Genomic DNA, 20,399 nt, shown 5'->3' on the forward strand with positions numbered 1-20,399 from the left:
ACAGGGTAACAATAATAATAATGTTGCCAATTACTAAAAAGAAAAAAATCTGTCTAGTTGAGATCTGATGAACTAATGGACTACTATGACATTTATATTAAACTGTATTTGCAAAAGTTGACAATTGCCTGTCACAGCATGAGAAGATTAATTTTAATTTTGCAAAATATACACTAACACATGAAATAGAAATTCTTTTAAATAATACTATTTGCACGATAAAAAATAAAAGTTATAATAGCATTGCAACATGCGATGAACGCTGATAAAAATTAATGTGAAATACTGCTACCCAACAGGATTGTTATTCACTTAAATTCTGGAGAAAAAACTATACTTGGAAATTAAAGCAAGCAGTTTACATGTCTGGAATAGACACTGATTTACTAAACACTTTCACCAGTCATCCATCCATCCATATACCAAGGCACTTCCCCCAATTTTGGGGGGTAGCCGACACCAACAATGAAACAAAACAAAAAGGGGACCTCTACTCTCTATGTTCCTTCAGCCTAATCAGGGACTCAACCGAGTTCAGCTGGTACTGCTAGGGTGCCGCAGCCCAACCTCCCACCAGTCATATAAATGATAAACTTACCAACAACAAACTGGAAATATTTCACATGTCAGTCTTAATGCATCCTTTTGATCTCTCACATACTGATGATTCTACTTTAAAGTCACTCCCATATTTAATCTTCCCTTGAAGCTTATTCAGGCTATCTCAGATGGACAATATAAATTGGAAGAGAATGCAACAGATATAATTCAGTGCTTCTATATTGAAGTTCTCAATACTAAAACATTTTTCTCTCACACTAATAAATTGGTTTGAAAATTTCCAGACTTTCAAGTTTATGTCTAGGTCTCCGTTTTATGAACAGTTTTTGAATATTTAAATTTAACTCATTTTTATGGATACTAATCAAATATATGTATTCAACTACTGACTTCAAGTAACTTATTTAAAAACATTTTCCGAAGGTAAAGGCAATCTGTACCTGTCACCCTATATGAATCCACACTTAGCCATGATTAACCAAAACGATAAATGCTCAGTGTTTTTCAACATAATTCTCTTCACAAACTTATTACTTATAAGCCAATTTTGTTTTCAACCTCAAAAATCTCCAAATTAAACCAAATATCGAAACACGAAGGTAAAGCGTGTGCAAACAGACGAGTTAGTTTTCAGTTTTGAGGAAAATTCATTCTTTGCAATTTCAACATTTTACGGCAAGAATAAGATAATAGTAGGGTCATTTGAAAATAATCTGGTTAAAAAAAATTCTCACCTTGAGGTTTCACAAGAAATCATTTATCTGGTATAAATTTTTTATGGTGTGTGGGGGGGGGGGGTGTCAAAAGCACAGATTGTTTATTTATAGTATGCAGCAATATTTAGGGCCAAGATACAAGCCAGTTATAAGCAACTCGTCCCTAACGAGCCCGAACCAACAGCTAAGTTCTAGGATTCTAAAGGGAAAGAATCCCAAGTAAACCAAAGAATGATAATTAAAAAAGGGAATTCTTAATATGTGAAAAATTATACCTTTTAAAATAAAGTTATCAAAGTTAAAGAAAAAGGCAATGAGAAAATTACGCAGCCCAAGGAGATAGAGAAGTGAATAACACTACAACTGCTTCTTTGGAATGGACTTAGAAGAAACAGATAAACAGTCACCAACTCGATAATCTTTGGAAGGCAGAGTAAGCCATGGTAAATGAGGCAGTTGACTGCAATGTATTTGAGTCAAGGGGATAAGCCTATTACCATTAACAATTTCTGCAGAGCCACGAGACTCGTGGAAATCACAGAGGCACAAAACCCCGTGTTTTTTATGACTTCTCATTCACAACTTTCACAGATAAATTATCCAACAAAGACAACTGAAAAAAACTCAATAAGATTATTCATAAATCAAATAGAAGATTGAAAACATCAAACTATTCAGGTAAAATCTTTGAAGGAAAAAAAAATTCAACCAAAACCACAATGAACTATCTACTTCACAAATAGGAGAAATTATTTCTTAAAACTTACTGTATCCGTCTTAAAATTATCCTTTAGCGTCGTTCTTTGGTCATCGTCAAGGCCATCCATATTTTGAAGGAAATGTAAAACAAATGCAGCGAAAAATGTATTGAAGTCTACAGATGCCATGTTGTATACAGTAATAGTTATCTGAAAAGATTTAAAATTCAATTATAAAAATTATAATTGAAGATAAAACATGAAATTTTTACTACTGTATACTTCTTGTGCCCGTTAAAAAACGAAACCGTAATAAAATTTATTAGTTTGATACCTACCTGCGAGAGACACATTGCATATATCATACTAGCTGCAAAAATGGACCAGCAAAACTGTGAAAAGCTCCCCCTATTTAGTATTTAATTTTTTTCGATTTACACTGTGTTAAGAGAATTTAGAGCAAGATTAGCAAGGTCTGTCTTTCTCTGATTTTTTCAAAACTTTTCTGTATCAAATCCTGAGTAAAGACCAGATTCCCATTCAACCGAGTGTAGGGATAGTTAGTTTTGGCCTATGCTTCACCTCTCATCTTCACTGCGCCAGTGCAATGGTAAAATAAGATATTTAATACTATCATATCATGAACCAGATGCATTCCTAGAGTGGGTTTGAAAGCAAGAGAATTTACTTGTTCAACGTCACTTGGGTTATACATCTCGCAACCCATCTGCAACTGCCACCTTTCCACCGCTTTCCATCAGCTGATCCTGCTATTGTTAGATAACCACGCTATGAATGTAACAAATTGCTACATTTAGATATTACTGTAATTGAATTAGAATTCCTTTCTATTTAATGATTTTCTTCACATTTTACGGATCAACAATTTCAGGTTCTTTTCAAATTTTCAGTTGCCTGATTGCCCTAACTCTACTGTAGCAAGTAACTTAAGTATACTAATTGACATTTGCAACAACCATACCAAGCATTCCTATGGCTATTTGTTCTTAATGCGTACATTTATTTCATCCATTTGCATTGCACTTTATTTCCCTTACAGTACTTTTAACGAGCAACTATTCAAAAAATTTTTCTCGCATTATACAATCTTGATGCAAAAACAAGTATATTTTGATGTGTGAGCCATTGAGCTAAAAATGAGAACTAAATAAAAGAGCAAAAGCATTAAAAAATGAAACTACGATAATCGGACATTCCTTATTTCTGATGACATTCAATGCACCGCTAAACGCTGATGCGGAAAACATACCTACTGACAAGCCTTGAGATCTGAGATTCAGTCAAAATTTGTAATCCTGTACATCATCTCTCATATAAGTTGTCTTTGTTTACTTGGGTTTAATGACACCTAAAAAATTACAATCAGCCTGTTTTATGTTTATCAACAATTCATAATTACACATTCTATCTTAGAAGGTAAGACCTCAATTTCTTGCATATCATTGTCCTTAATTAAGAGCCCTCCACAAAGTCTCCAAGCAACCACAATTAACTTTTTGAGTTATTCTGCAACAAGTAATCCTTCCAAAATTAGTTTGGGCTGTATACAAATGAAGGTATTATGAATAAGGTAAAATATCTTTACTACAAATCCTTAACCGACCCAACATACGTCCCTCCTCCCAGCCTGCTTGTATCTCGGCCTTTACTTGCCCTGAAAATTTATGCTCTTACACCATTCAACCGACAGAGATTTCTCAATTAACTACTGTAAATAAAAGATACACTTGGGACCTCTCCAGGATTAAAGTACTGTACATGTAGCATTAATATTTTCTTAACTGAAATACATACCTCTTCTTGTAGTAAATCTTGCGAGCGATGTACAAGAACTTGAAGCAAGACCGTAATAAACTGTCCCAGCATTGAGTTACGGAATACTGCCTGTAACAATACAGTAATACAAAATAGTCATGAGAGTAAGAAAAACAAAAAGATCTATTAAAATGGTATAGCATTACAAAACTAAAAATAATTGGATCAGGAGTTTATTAAAAAAAATGAATATAAATAAATCCAGGAGATTCCAGTTTGAAAGTACTTCTTTTAAAAAACTTAATTATATCGCAAAAGATTTATTTTGGAAAGATGTGTTACTTAAGACTAAATAATATTACAACTTTATCACTTTTCAAAGCATTTTAGATGAAGGACCACTACTATGTACCATTGCCTCAAATAGTAGTTACTAAAGGCAGTGATACAGTTACTATTATCTCAAAAATAGGCTATAAGTAAGTTTTCTAGGGAAAATATTCAGAATTCTGTTTTTCAGCACTGCATTTACCATAACAAATTGCTTGCAACCTATAAACTAAAAAGGACTTGACATATAAAGCAACAACGTGATTTTTCTTGACCTTATACCTTTGACGTACCTAATACATCGGCAAATGATGACTATAAATAAAATAGGTAAAAAAAAAAACTCACCTTATGATACAGTTTGTATTTAGAGTTCAGACTTTCCAAAGCTTCAAGGTTTTGCTTGAATATAGTGATGTCAGGCTGCATGAAAGACTGACCAAAGGCCTGCATTATCTGAATAAACTGGGCCTCATTTTCTATTGAATCCCAGCTGCCAGTCCCCAATGATTTATGGACAGATGGTCTGAAATTACATTAGGAGTTAAAAATCAACAGATCACGGCACGGCGAGGGTTTCGCACACAAAAGACCTAACTATAATTCATCAGTGAATAAAGTATGTTAACCCTTTTACCCCCAAAGGACGTACTGGTACGTTTCACAAAAGCCATCCCTTTACCCCCATGGACGTACCGGTACGTCCTTGCAAAAAAATGCTATAAAAATTTGTTTTTCATATTTTTTTATAATTTTTTTGAGAAAATTCAGGCATTTTCCAAGAGAATGAGACCAACCTGACCTCTCTATGACAAAAATTAAGGCTGTTAGAGCAATTTAAAAAAATATATACTGCAAAATGTGCTAGGAAAAAAATAACCCCTTGGGGGTTAAGGGTTGGAAATTTCCAAATACCCCGGGGGTAAAAGGGTTAAAACACTATAAATGGCATAGGTTCTTAAATATTTATATGAATACTTGGTTTCCCTCAATGCTAAACTTCCTATTATACTTGGAATAGTCAGTGAGCTATCAATCCATCCTGGCAATAAGTATTCAATACCATGACAACTTCATCCTATAATCAGGAAACTAAAAGTAATCAAATAAAGGTCAGCAACTAATTACAACTACTGTATAAAATTATGAAGCAGGGAAAACTTTTACAGTGATACCTCTGGATACGAAAGTTTCTGCTTACGAAAAATTCAGGATACGAAAAGCGATACAAAGATTTTTATGCCCCAGTATACGAAAAAATTTTCAGGATACGAAAAGCTTACGAGATCCCAACTCGTCGCCGAGAGTACAGTACCTTTTTTTTCAGGGTATCAACCCTTAATTTAGGTGTACAGGTAACAATACACCTTCACTGATCCAAATGCTTTACATACAGTACCGTAACTTTTATACAGTAGTAAAGAAAATGGACCGTTTTCTTAGGGCTTGGAGGGGATAACTAGCCTATAACTACATTATTGAATAATCTCATGGTGGTTTCTGGAATGGATTAGGCTGTTTTTAACAGTTGGGTTAATTATTGAATGATAGAAATGGCTGCATTGCATGTTTATTACTACAGTTTAGCATGTTTATGAAAGAAAAGGTGACTTTTTGTAAGGCTTGGAACGGATTAGGCTATTTACATGTAAAACGCGACTCAGGATACGAAACCGTATCCTGAACGGATTACTTTCGTATCCTGAGGCATCACTGTAGTTACAATTTCATTAACCAGTATTGGGGGGTACGGCATTAATAAAAGGAGAGGCTTGTATATTATATGAAAATCTTAAGGACTAGTATCTACCAAGTTGAATAAATGATAAAATTACCATACACTAAATACAAAATTCATGACTAACCTGAAGAAGTATTTCCAATTATGTTCAAGTAGACAGCGAAGCAATTCAAAAAGCGGAGATTTTACTTCAGGAGATGCTCTTTCCGATACAACAGGATATATGTGCTCCATACATAATGTGATTGTGTTAGGAATGAACCTTTTAAATGACTGACCAGGCTCACTCACAATAAGTTCCAACAGTTTCAAGAATCTGAAAAGATTTATTAGTCAGGATGTGTAGAAAATTAAAAAATGAAGTATAAAAAAAACGCAATAAGCTTGCTAATATATCATAACTACAATACATATGGAATAACACTACTACTGTATTTCCATCTCAAAATTCTTGGAAGCAATATTTTTGTGTTTATCCTGTTAACAAAGCAGTACCTCACTGCTCTACGTAGGGATTCAATAGGCGACTTCTCAGCCCTTTCTGGTCTTACCCGTTTATAATTTTTTTTTTTCATGTTTCAGCTACCTTCACTAATTGTTTTAGCAACAACCAGCACAGCAATGTTTATTCTTAAATTAAGATAAAATAGTTACTAATTACAATAAAACCCAATTACGTTTGTCTTTAGGGATAGACTTTTATTTAAGAATGGGGTAGTCAAGAGAGTTTTAAATATAAAACAAACTAAAACGACACACGGTAGAGCGCATACCTTCACCACCAACACTTTTGTCAGCAAGAAAACATGATGTTCATGCAAATTGGATAAAAATTGACCACGATATAGCAAAATGTTTTTTTTTAGCTTTTCGTTACCTTGACCTTTGAACCTATCACTTCTAAAATCTTATCAAATTGTCCTTGGATCATGGCCAATCATCCCAACAAATTTCATGAGATTTAGTCAAATAGTTTTTGAGTTATGCTAATCACAAACAAAGATAAAAACACATACACAAACAAGGTAATAACATCACTATCATGTTTTATATCACAAGACGGGCAATTGAATTATGCCATTTCGGCACCAGTTTCATGAAAATTGGATAAAAATTGACCTCGATATAGCAAAATTATTTTTTTTACCTTTTTGTGACCTTGACCTTGACATTTTGACCCAATCACCCCTAAAATTTGAAAAAAATTGTCATTGGATCATGGCCAATCATCCTACCAAATTTCATGAGATTCAGTCAGAGTTTTTGAGTTTTGTTAAAGGGAGAGAAAGGAAGAGTAACTGGTGATCTAGAAGAGTGGAAGTTAGTAAAAGAAAAATTTGGTTGGGATTACAAGAGATTGTGTGGCAAGAGGATTGTTGAAGTCAGCATGAGGGAAAGTTAATGATGGAGTGAAGATTAAAGGGGAAGAGAAAAAGAGGACATTTGAAGAATGACTGCTGAGTAAGTGTAGAGAAGTATAAAAGATTTAGAGATAAAAATGTGGAAGTAAAACGTAAGGTAGCTGAAGCAAAGAGGGCAGCTGACTGGAGGCGGGGACAGGGATTGGGTCGTTCTTATATAAAGAGGGCAGCTGACTGGAGGCGGGGACAGGGATTGGGTCGTTCATATAAAAATAAGTTTTGGAAAGAGAAAAGACAGTAAGGAGGGGTAAATCGAGAAGTGAAGACAGTGAAAGATAGAAATGGAAGGTTGCTTTCCTTATTGGAGTGCTTGGACTTGTTGAGTTCTGCTTTCTTTAAACTAGGAATGAAACTTTGCTTGTGATAGTAATGAAAAAAAAAAGTGTAAAAATCAGTTGGGATGATGTGAAGGTAAGAGCCAAGCTGTCCACCACTGTAAGCAAGCAGCAAGATTTTTTCAAGCACAGTAGTTTTATTGAAATAATACATCTTCCCCAAGAACCGTAATTTATCCACTAACAAGTAGAGTATTGGCTGTAATCTTCATCATCTTATTCTTTTCCTTTTGGCTTCTCCCCTTTACAGGTTGTCAAAGCGAATCATTTGTCCGTCTCAAGTTTTTAAACAGTACCAGAAAGCAAGATAACCATGAAAAATTGATTTATTTTGAAATGATTTTTCTTTAAATTGCATTCTTTCTAGCTACGCCCAAGTCCTTTAAAACCGAGATATACCTTTACCTTCCTCCTCTGCGACATAAACCACTACATTCCGGAAACATTTTTGGAGCCTGGTGAGACAGCCAGATGAATACTCTCACTATTGGACATGCAGGAATGGCAATAGTTAAGTCTGAAACAGTTAACTCCCTCCTGGGGCAAAGAAACGACCAAGCAGCAAGGCTAGCTATACAGGTCATAGTTTAAAGGCCACTCATGAATGGCAGAGGCAAGGGACAGTGGCACTGGCCTAGCAAGCAGGCCAATGCCCTAGAGACTGACCATATATACATGTGATCAGCCCCAAGCCCTCTCTCCATCTGAGCTAGGACCAAAGAGGGCCAGGCAATGGCTGCTGATGACTTAGCAGATGGACCTATATGCTCCCCAAACCTCTCCCCACCATCTTAGCTCACAAGGATGGTGAGGTTACAGCCACTAAAGGAACTGAAGAGTTTGAGCAGGATTCGAACCCCAAAATAGCAATCCCCTAGTAAGGACTTTACCAAATAGGCCACCACAACCCTGATCGGAAGAGCGAAAACAACATTCATAAGGGGATGAACAACTTACAGACACCCCTTTCAGATGTGCAGAAACCATGGGATTTCAAAGGTTGCACCCTCATAGGAACCAAATCAACTTTACCACAAGCTTACCTTTCAGTAAGCCTCTGCTTACAAGCAAGAGTGCTCACAAGAATGAAAAATTAAAAACAAACACTTATCACAAAAAAATATTGCTAAAGATCCAACAATAGAGATGAACACAGTGGCATATCTATACCTGAAGCAGCCAAAGATATAAGTGGCTATTCTGTGACAGTTGCATGGACAGGGCTTCCCCCCTCATGCCACCTGTTATTAACAAACTACCTTGTTAACAATTCAATGGCTGTTCCAGCGCCACTTAAGACGTACAGTATCCCTATTCTAAAGGACAAAAGGTTTGTATACGCAAGAAAGGAATAAATTTTAGTCATTTACCCATTTTACCAACAACAATAATCTCTAAAAACAATATTGGATGAGTATGGAGACTACCTGTAGATTTTCATACCAACAACACAATTCTCATGAGAGAAAAACATTAAACTTACTTCTCAACAACTCTGACAGCTGGTGGGTTGTGCGAGTTAATGGCAAGCTGAAGGTGATGACGTGTGGTAAAGACATCAAGGAATGTTTGTATGGTGGCTTCTACCCGCACTGGACCTAACTGTACTCTTAGCACCTGCATTACAACCACCATCAAGGACAGGATTTCTTCACACACACCTATTAGTAGGAGCCACATAAACAGTCATGAGAAAAAATTTCACTAAATAAAAAAAACTATAGGATCTTCACCCAATAACAAGAAAGCTATCACATATAAACAGACCTACATAAATTCAATAAAAGCTATTTTGTACTCACTAGCATGCTGTACATAAATGGGAAAGAGAAGAATGGCTTGATGTATCACATCTTGAATACACTGGTAGTAAAGCTCCCGACTGGATTTGTCCGTGCTATTCAGCTCTCCAACCTGATAACGCACCACTGAGAATGTATCACACAGCTTCTCAGCCACTGAAATGAGACAAGAGAGATTTGAGAATGCCAATATCTCTATCTAAAGTTCATCGGCATTTAATCCTAATCAATGATAAACAAATTACACTGTGCTACAAGCTTACTCCTCATTTTATAGGCAGTTTAGTAACCCCTTACCTTTAAGAGATTAGGTAACAAATACTCTCAAATGTTAAAAATCCACAAATATGCTTCTCCTTTTAATAACACTAAAAGCTAACAAAAAATTTGAGTGTATCCTACCCTTGACAAAAAAGTCATAAAAGCAAAAGTATTCAATCATAAACAGCAAATTCAGGACAGCACTTAGGTATATAATCTAAGTATTACACAAGGGCTTTAAAATTTGCTTCTACAGCAGTATTCGTCTCCTCAATACACTCTACACTTATATAAATGTAAATACTGCCCTGTATTTGCTATCATATAACCCTGAACACTGTTACCTTTATGTTTTATTTGTCAAGGCACTTTATAATATTGCTGTTATATAAGGTCTACCCAAAATACTTTGTTATGAGAAAAGCCAGGTTAAGGAGACTAATGCTGTTACAAAGGCGAATGTTCAAGCCCTTGTGGAATACTGTAATGGCTTTATTACTTAAAAGTTTCAGACACTTTAGTATTCACTGCTATATAGTTGTGAATGATATCCTATATTCTTTACAATAAACTTTGAATCCTATAAATGAACAGGCAAACAAATACAGTACTGTAATCAAATTTGCAAATGATAAGGGACAGCTGTAGTAATTTTTTCTGGGGGGTTGAATTACTCATGATAGAGAAAATCTACTACAAATTGAAGTCCTCCATTACAAGTTTACCCAACTTTTACTCTTCCATCAAATTAAATAAAAAATTTTCAGCCATGATACTCAAACACCTGAAGTAAAGATCAATGATTGGCTTGTGAACTTAGGACTTAACACCAAAAAGGACTTGGGCACAAATTGACCCTTTAAAATACCACCCACGCACCATATAAACTTCAAAAATCAATCCCACATTCTTGCTAATACAATAAATCATTTGGTAGTTCAACTTTTATACTCTAATAAATCCAAAGTATACATTTCAATTGTAAAAAATTTAAATCTAAAAAAGAAAAATCTAGTTCTGTTGCCTTAGAATATAAAAAAAATAAAAAGTTAGACATATACTGTACTTACTACTCTCCTGCATATTTTTATCATCAGATATTGCCTGGATATCAATCTTCTTCACATCTGAAGTAAAGGAACTTATGAAGGCGGTAAGATGGTGCTTCCGCGTCTCTAAACGATGGTCAACAACAAAACTCGGCCAAGGTAACAACAGGAAATTGACTAGCGCTCTCAATAATAGACGACGTACCTGTAATAACAAAGCAGTCATTACCAGCATCGCCCTTCCATCACCCAAATCCTGATGACAAATAGCAATATACTTTACATATGACCAGATTAAATGCACCATAAATCAAGAAAACTATCCATAGTAGAAGATTATCAACCTTGAATTACATAAATCATTACTCTTCCATATAAATGAAGCAATAAATGAAGCAATATATGATGCGGAGGTTGCGACAAAACAATAATTCAGATATTACCTTAACATCTGATGATATTGACTGGGACTGTATGTAAAGGGATTGCACTTGGTTTAATTCTAAGGCTACAGGAGACCGGACCATCACAGACAACGATAGTAAAAGCTGAACACCGCAGTTGACGATTAATGGAGGTGCCTGCAGGTGAAAAAAGTTATAATGTACTTATATACAAGTATTCTTAATGTACATACATACGTATACCAAGGCACTACCCCCAATTTTGGGGGGTAGCCAACATCAACAAATGAAACAAAAACAAAAAAGGGGACCTCTACTCTCTACATTCCTCCCAGCCTAACAAGGGACTCAACCGAGTTCAGCTGGTACTGCTAGGGTGCCACAGCCCACCCTCCCCCATTATCCACCACAGATGAAGCTTCATAATGCTGAATCCCCTAATGCTGCTACCTCCGCGGTCATCTAAGGCATCGGAGGCAGCAGCAGGGCCTACCGGAACTGCGTCACAATCGCTCGCCATTCATTCCTATTTCTAGCACGCTCTCTTGCCTCTCTCACATCTATCCTCCTATCACCCAGAGCTTGCTTCACTCCATCCATCCACCCAAACCTTGGCCTTCCTCTTGTACTTCTCCCATCAACTCTTGCATTCATCACCTTCTTTAGTAGACAGCCATTTTCCATTCCCTCAACATGGCCAAACCACCTCAACACATTCATATCCACTCTAGCTGCTAACTCGTTTCTTACACCCGTTCTCACTCTCACCACTTCGTTCCTAACCCTATCTACTCGAGATACACCAGCCATACTCCTTAGACACTTCATCTCAAACACATTCAATTTCTGTCTCTCCATCACTTTCATTCCCCACAACTCGATCCATACGTCACAGTTGGTACAATCACTTTCTCATATAGATATAGAACTCTCTTTACATTCATGCCCAACCCTCTATTTTTTACTACTCCCTTAACTGCCCCCAACACTTTGCAACCTTTATACACTCTCTGACGTACATCTGCTTCCACTCCACCATTTGCTGCAACAACAGACCCCAAGTACTTAAACTGATCCACCTCCTCAAGTAACTCTCCATTCAACATGACATTCAACCTTGCACCACCTTCCCTTCTCGTACATCTCATAACCTTACTCTTACCCACATTAACTCTCAACTTCCTTCTCTCATACACTCTTCTAAATTCTGTCACTAATCGGTATATTAAACATCATCAAGGTTTTTAGAAGAGTTGGTGCTCCAAATATGTGGTACAGTATTACCTAAAACTCAAGACTCACCCCAACATTTAAAACATTTATAGCAGCAACCAGCATCTGCTTGTTGATTGTATGGCAAGTGTCTTGATGCTGGTGGGTTTGAGTTCCACCGGGGAAAACTTGCACAAACTGTTGCCCATAAAGTTGAGACACCCAATGAACCCACGCTCGCAACGTTGACAATACTTGAGCGTGACTGTAAAATCAAATACTGATCAGTGAGGAGTAACTAAAATTACAAAGAAATTATACAGTATGTGTACTGTTATAGTTTATGTTGACTGTCACTAGATTATATAAAAACTAAATCAATGCAAAATTACAGCATTTTTCTGAATTATTCAGAAATTCAGCACTGTACCAAGCAAATTAATTTTAAAATAATCTATTTAAGAATTCAATTATAACTTTTAATCCAAGTATTTTCATTGTAGGAATGCTAAAAAATTTTTAAGAAACACTTACACTTCCACGAAATCTAAATGTAGGACGTCAACAGCAGTTTCAACCTCAAAGAGTTTGAAGCCTGTACTGTAGTTGGCCATTTGGACTAGTCTGCAAAAAAGAAAAAAATACTTCACAATCATCTATCTATATACCAAGGCACTTCCCCCAATTTTGGGGGGTAGCCGACACCAACAATGAAACAAAACAAAAAGGGGACCTCTACTCTCTATGTTCCTTCAGCCTAATCAGGGACTCAACCGAGTTCAGCTGGTACTGCTAGGGTGCCACAGCCCAACCTCCCACATTTCCTGTAAAAAATTCCTGCGAGACTTCACAATCATGTAAATCATAAAAGGGATGAAGCAGAAAATTCAGGAAATTCGGTAGCACTTTCCACAATAGAATAAACAAATGTCGCAAGTAGGACAATTAGCGACCCAGTAAATTATAATTAGTTTTGCTAAAGAATCTCAGTCATTCAAGGTTGGTTATTCTTTTAACTCACTGAAGGAAAATCTTCCTGTATAAAGATTTGATAATGAATAAGGATTTTGCACACACAAGAAAAAGTCCAAAGTGTACCTTTAAAATAAAAACTTATCCTGATAATATCTGTGGATGCTTACTTATCAATGACTTGGATAGCGGTGGTAGATCTTTTGGGCAATTCTTCTCCAAGAAAAAGTGTTGATAATCTTCCCACAGCTTGTAATAATGAAGACAAGTCTCGTAACAAACAATGAAGTCTCGGACATTCGTGTTCTGCAGAGATATTCAACCTACGGCGGCCATTCTGCTCGACCATGTTACTTTGAAGACTTAAGTACAACTTCGCTGCATCATTCCAAGGCTCGTACTGTTGTGATAAAAGATATTTTGAACATTGCACAAACTATATCTATATCTCATGTGAAAATAGTATACCGTAAAACATTGCAGTTTCACTGTCTTTAGATATAAGTAATTTACCGATCATATTAAGCTTTTATACGTAATAGTAAAATCTACATCAATGAATTTCTCTGTCTTTTAAGAACATACCACAAGTGAAAAAATTTGGTCAGGCATCAGGTCTGCAATCTTTGCTAGAAGCTCCAAATTTTTCGTAAAAAAGAAATGCCACTCCGATACATCTTCACTCGTATCGACTTCATCATAATGGATTACACTTTCGGATATTTCTTCACATATTTCATGGTCCAATTCCTCTAGTTCAGCCTGGAAAATAAATCTTGACAATATAGTGAAACCTCAAGATACAAAAGTTTCTGCATACGAAAAATGTTATTTTTATTAATAAAATAAATTTTTGAATATACTTACCCGGTGATCATATAAGCTGCAACTCTGTTGCTCGACAGAAAAACCTACGGTCATAATACGCCAGCGATCGCTATGCAGGTGGGGGTGTACATCAACAGCGCCATCTGTCGAGCAGGTACTTAGTACTCCAAGTAAACAAAGAACCAATTTTCTCCTCGGTCCACTGGGTCTCTACTGGGGAGGAAGGGAGGGTCCTTTAATATATGATCACCGGGTAAGTATATTCAAAAATTTATTTTATTAATAAATATAACATTTTTCAATATTAAACTTAGCCGGTGATCATATAAGCTGATTCACACCCAGGGGGGTGGGTAGAGACCAGCATTACATGTTTACATTATTATGAGCTAAGTATTTTGTATTTCATTTTAGCAGTTATTCAAAATAACAAACATAAAATAAATAAGTACCTGGTAAGGAAGTCGACTTGAACAATTACTCTGCCTTTTTAAGTACGTCTTCCTTACGGAGCCTCGCGATCCTCTTAGGATGCTGATCGACCCCTAGGATCTGAAGTATCAAGGGTTGCAACCCATACAACAGGACCTCATCAAAACCTCTAATCTAGGCGCTTCTCAAGAAATGACTTTGACCACCCGCCAAATCAAGTAGGATGCGAAAGGCTTCTTAGCCTTCCGGACAACCTAAAAACAATAATAAAACATTTCAAGAGAAAGATTAAAAAGGTTATGGAATTAGGGAATTGTAGTGGTTGAGCCCTCACCCACTACTGCACTCGTTGCTACGAATGGTCCCAGAGTGTAGCAGTTCTCGTAAAGAGACTGGACATTCTTAAGATAAAAAGACGCGAACACTGATTTGCTTTTCCAATAGGTTGCGTCGATTATACTTTGCAGAGATCTATTTTGTTTAAAGGCCACGGAAGTTGCGACAGCTCTAACTTCGTGTGTCCTTACCTTCAGCAAAGCTTGGTCTTCCTCATTCAGATGGGAATGAGCTTCTCGTATTAACAGTCTGATAAAATAGGATAAAGCATTCTTTGACATAGGCAAAGATGGATTCTTAACTGAACACCATAAAGCTTCAGACGGGCCTCGTAAAGGTTTTTAAATAGAACTTAAGAGCTCTTACAGGACATCTCTTTCTAGTTCATTTCCAACCATACGATAAGTTTGGAATATCGAACGATATTGGTCAAGGCCGAGAAGGCAGCTCGTGTTTGGCTAGAAAACCAAGTTGTAGAACATGTAGCCGTTTCGGATGAGAATCCGATGTTCTTGCTGAAGGCATGAATCTCACTGACTCTTTTAGCTGTGGCTAAGCATATCAGGAAAAGTGTCTTTAAGGTGAGATCTTTCAGGGAGGCTGATTGTAGCGGTTCGAACCTGTCTGACATAAGGAATCTTAGTACCACGTCTAAATTCCAACCTGGTGTAACCAAACGACGCTCCTTCGTGGTCTCAAAAGACTTAAGGAGGTCCTGTAGATCTTTATTGTTGGAAAGATCTAAGCCTCTGTGACGGAAGACTGATGCCAACATGCTTCTGTAACCCTTGATAGTGGGAGCTGAAAGAGATCGTTCTTTCCTCAGATATAAGAGAAAGTCAGCTATTTGAGTTACAGAGGTACAGGTCGAGGATACGGATACTGACTTGCACCAGTTTCGGAAGATTTCCCACTTCGATTGGTAGACTCTAAGGGTGGATGTTCTCCTTGCTCTAGCAATCGCTCTGGCTGCCTCCTTCGAAAAGCCTCTAGCTCTCGAGAGTCTTTCGATAGTCTGAAGGCAGTCAGACGAAGAGCGTGGAGGCCTTGGTGTACCTTCTTTACGCGTGGCTGACGTAGAAGGTCCACCCTTAGGGGAAGTGTTCTGGGAACGTCTACTAGCCATCGAAGTACCTCGGTGAGCCATTCTCTCGCGGGCCAGAGGGAAGCAACTAGCGTCAACCTTGTCCCTTCGTGAGAGGCGAACTTCTGCAGTACCTTGTTGACAATCTTGAACGGAGGGAATGCATATAGATCTAGATGTGACCAATCTAGTAGAAAGGCATCTATATGAACTGCTGCTGGGTCCGGGATTGGTGAGCAAAATATTGGGAGCCTCTTGGTCATCGAGGTTGCGAAGAGATCTATGGTTGGCTGGCCCCAGGTGGCCCAAAGTCTCTTGCATACATCCTTGTGGAGGGTCCATTCTGTTGGAATTATTTGTCCCTTCCGACTGAGACAATCTGCCATGACATTCAAGTTGCCTTGGATGAACCTCGTTACTAGTGATATGTCTAGACCTTTTGACCAGGTGAGGAGGTCCCTTGCGATCTCGTACAATGTCAGAGAGTAGGTCCCTCCTTGCTTGGAGATGTACGCCAAAGCCGTGGTGTTGTCCGAGTTCACCTCCACCACTTTGCCTTGAAGGAGAGACCTGAAGCTTTTCCAGGTCAGACATACTGCCAGTAGCTCCTTGCAGTTGAAATGCATTGTCCTTTGACTCGAGTTCCATAATCCCGAGCATTCCCTACCGTCTAATGTCGCACCCCAGCCTACGTCCGATGCGTCTGAGAAGAGAGCGTGGTTGGGAGTCTGAACAGTCAGGGGAAGACCCTCTCTAAGGTTGATATAGTCCTTTCACCAAGTCAGACAAGACTTTATCTTTCCGGAAACCGGGATCGAGACCGCTTCTAGCGTCTTGTCCTTTTTCCAGTGAAAAGCTAGATGGTATAGAAGAGGACGGAGGTGTAGTCTTCCTAGTGACACAAATAGATCCACGGATGACAGTGTCCCTACCAGACTCATCCACAGCCTGACTGGGCAGCGTTCCTTCTTCAGCATCTTCTGGATGGATAGCAGGGCTGGGGGCTGATCGTCTTGTTCAGCAACGTCCTCATCAGAGGGTTCCTCATCCGAAACTGATGAGGAAACGGCAACGGAGTGGGCAACGTCTGACTCGCTGAATCCGGTCGCACTGGTGGATGCGTGACGGAGCCGGACGCAATATCATGGCACTGCTGCACAGTCTGTGAACTGTCAACAACCATGGGTGCGCGAGGAAGTACAGCGTCAACCCGAAATTGTCTAGACTGTCTGGGTTGTGCAGTCAACACCCTACCGGGTTGCTGAGGTTGACGCACTGCGTCACAACAAGTCACCTCTGCTGGTTGTTGAACGTCCTGAACGTCAACAACCACCTCCGAGCGTCGCTTAACGTCAACGTGCGACTGGCAACCCACACTGGGTCGCATCGGTGGAGGAACCACCTCAACTGGCAGACGCGAGTAGGTTACCTCAGCGTCAACAGGGCGCACAACCGACCGGTTGGAAGGTTGTTGGCCAGAAGGAGGAACCACCTCAACTGGCAGACGCGAGTAGGTTACCTCAGCGTCAACAGGGCGCACAACCAACCGGTTGGAAGGTTGTTGGCCAGAAGGTTCTTCTCCGCATTTAAGTCCTCTATCAAGGACGCAAGCTTGGACTGCATGTCTTGCAGCAAAGCCCATTTAGGGTCTACGGGAGCAGGTGTGGCAACAGACGGGGTTAGCGACTGAGGCGGAACCATTTACCATCCCTGAAAGCCTTGTTATGTGTGACATAATAGTACAGCAAAACTTCAAAGGCTCGACAAAAGTTGAGAAGTTGACCTGTAAACAACTTGGAGCGTCTCCTGGCTAGGCGCCAGGGCGAGTCTACCAGAATTGAGAAGTCTATCTGGGCAGAGGCATGAACTCCCAAGCCGAGAACTTCTCTCGTGTCCTATCAGACTCTCGCTCTATAAGCCAGTTTAAAAGAAGGGAAATCAAAGGCTGTATCCCTAAAACTCCTCCTGGTGCAAAAACCAGTCGCCTAGCCAACGTAACGCTCTCTAGGAGAGCAAGAGAGCACTAGCTTAAAAACAACGGCTTCGAAGTAGCTAGGCCTAGTGTAAGTTCTGACGTTTAGGCGAACGAGGAGCAGCAGTTACAAGATCCGGACGAAGATCCTTAAAAAATCATCATGATTTAATTAAAGTCCATAGGAGGTTAAGCAGCTTAAGGCTCCTCTCCAAATGACAGAGTCCTCAAGGGAATATCAGTAGGAGGGAGAACAGCACTTTCTCATCTACAGGAACCTTGTCCGATAAAAGCTAGGTTATCTCAGTGAGAGTCTCACTGGTGCATTAGTAGCAGACCAGAAGGCAACGTCATGTAACTGCTTGACAGTCTGTGAACTGTCAACAACTGAACTGTCAACCACAACAGGTGCGTGAGGACATACAGCACTGGTGCATTAGTAGCAGACCAGAAGGCAACGTCATGTAACTGCTTGACAGTCTGTGAACTGTCAACAACTGAACTGTCAACCACAACAGGTGCGTGAGGACATACAGTGTTCACTCGAGACTGCTTTGACTGTCTATACTGAGCAGTCAAAACAACTCTAGAATGCGGAGGTTGACGCACCGCGTCAAAACAAAACAACTTAGACTGTTGTTGTACCTCGCGAACGTCAACGGAAGGTTCCGTGCGTTACTGAACGTCAACATGCGGCTGGCAGGGTACACTGGAACGCATGGGTGGCGGGACTCTCTCAGCTGGAGTGCGGCAGAAGGTTGCCTCAGCGTCCACAGGACGCACAACAGTGGTTGGTTGTAGGCTAGAGGTTGGTGCAGTGTCAACCTTCTCCGCACGAAAGTCCCGCATCAATGACGTTAACTGAGACTGCATGGTCTGCAGCAAAGACCACTTAGGGTCTACAGGAGCAGGTGCGGCAACAGACGGTGTGACTGCCTGATGCGGTACCGCTTTGCCTCTCTTAGGAGGTGAGCAGTCGTCGGAAGACTGCAGCGAGTCCGAACTGACCCAGTGGCTACAACTGGGCCGTTGGACTTGCGCGGAAGGGACCGACTTGCGCTTAATAAGCTGCGAGACCTTGGTCCATGGTTTCTTACGAGAAACCTCTTCCGCAGACGAGAAATAAATGGGCTCTCTCGTCTTAGTGTGGGTGGGGCGATCTTGGGTAGATACGCCCGAAACCACGGAGGGAAACGTCTGTTCGTTGATCAAGGCCTGACGAACCCATAAGTCGTTCGACATTACTTCTCCCCTGGGCTTGGGAGCCTGCAAGAGGTCCCGGACTAGGTGAACGACAGGCACGAACAGACGAACTCTCGGACCCAACACTGTAACACTTTGCGCATATCACTTTATCGATTTTCTGTTTTGCACTTATTTCACTGAAATCGAAACTTTTACTGATTTCTACCTGAAACACGCAATTCTACCCTCATTAAAAGGTAGTAATTGCGAAATCAGTCGTATAATGCAGCTCATTAATACTAGCAAAAAACAGAAAACATATATAAAGATAAAAAATTCAGTGGCTGGGAAAGAGACTAAACACTAGTTCAAATAAACTACGTTTACAATCTCTCACCGCACATAGCCTGGGGACAAGAATAAAACCCTAAAAACGTTTTATCTTCTTCCCCGTACAGCGACTACGGACGAGAGTAACACGAGAAAAACGTTACCCGCTTGAGCGGAACGTTTTCTCTCCTCTCTCTCTCCCTCCGTCTCTATCTCTCTCTCTCTTTCTCTCTTGATTTCGCACCTAAGAGAAGAGCCCAATTATATATCGTCAAAAAAAACATGTTATTTGACTAAAGGAAAAAAACTGAAAGGTTTTCCAAATAAAAAGTTCCTTTAAATTAGAATTTAAAACATTAAAGCTAAGAAAGAATGAACAAAACGTCAGAATCGATTTACTCTTACTGCAAAGTGAAACCGTGATACACTCTCTCTCTATCGTAACGATAGAGCGCATGTTGAACGTCCTGAACGTCAACAACTGCGTAGTCTAAAAAACTAAACGTTAGTTCATCTTTGAAAACAGTACGAAGACTATCAAAGAAATTCTTTCATAAAACATTAAATTTAAAAGTTTTTTAAATTCTTTAAAGGCTAATTACGATATAAAGGGCTCAACGTTGATTAACTTCGGTTCCAAGTTAGGACCGCCTACTATCAGGAAAGGTCGCATATAAACAAAACATAAAAATTATCTTTATATGTTTATAATAAATGGAAAGTTAATCGAAGAGGCCTAATAAAGGCGGAGAGATATAAAATATATAGATCTATAACGTGTTAAGCAAAATTACTAAAAACCTAAACACACTTCCGTCTAAGGGAAGGGTCGGCCATTTAAAAGTGAAAGAGAGTCCATACTCTCTTTGTCACCCTAATTAAATCTATCCAAAACGAGTTCAAGTTTTGAGATGAAGATAAAACACCTGCATAGCGAAAGCTCAAAACTAGAAT

At 39.0% G+C, this 20,399-nt stretch overlaps 1 protein-coding gene across 4 annotated transcripts in view; it reads right to left on the reverse strand.

Moving 5' to 3' along the window:
• The window catches only part of ebo (ellipsoid body open), a 54,357-nt gene that overhangs the window by 19,456 nt on the left and 14,502 nt on the right, over positions 1-20,399 (reverse strand). For all 4 annotated transcript variants that reach the window (XM_068361302.1, XM_068361301.1, XM_068361300.1 and 1 more), the window contains exons 11-22: positions 13,864-14,040; positions 13,449-13,678; positions 12,841-12,930; positions 12,397-12,571; positions 11,134-11,271; positions 10,712-10,895; positions 9,381-9,536; positions 9,062-9,239; positions 5,947-6,138; positions 4,430-4,607; positions 3,791-3,880; positions 2,045-2,185 (exon numbers count right to left, since the gene is read on the reverse strand). In XM_068361302.1, the coding sequence (XP_068217403.1) occupies positions 2,045-2,185; positions 3,791-3,880; positions 4,430-4,607; positions 5,947-6,138; positions 9,062-9,239; positions 9,381-9,536; positions 10,712-10,895; positions 11,134-11,271; positions 12,397-12,571; positions 12,841-12,930; positions 13,449-13,678; positions 13,864-14,040 (1,929 nt within the window). The remainder of the gene's footprint in view (positions 1-2,044; positions 2,186-3,790; positions 3,881-4,429; positions 4,608-5,946; positions 6,139-9,061; positions 9,240-9,380; positions 9,537-10,711; positions 10,896-11,133; positions 11,272-12,396; positions 12,572-12,840; positions 12,931-13,448; positions 13,679-13,863; positions 14,041-20,399) is intronic.

Source organism: Palaemon carinicauda, chromosome 37 (assembly GCF_036898095.1).
Source record: "Palaemon carinicauda isolate YSFRI2023 chromosome 37, ASM3689809v2, whole genome shotgun sequence".
Lineage (NCBI taxonomy): Eukaryota > Metazoa > Arthropoda > Malacostraca > Decapoda > Palaemonidae > Palaemon > Palaemon carinicauda.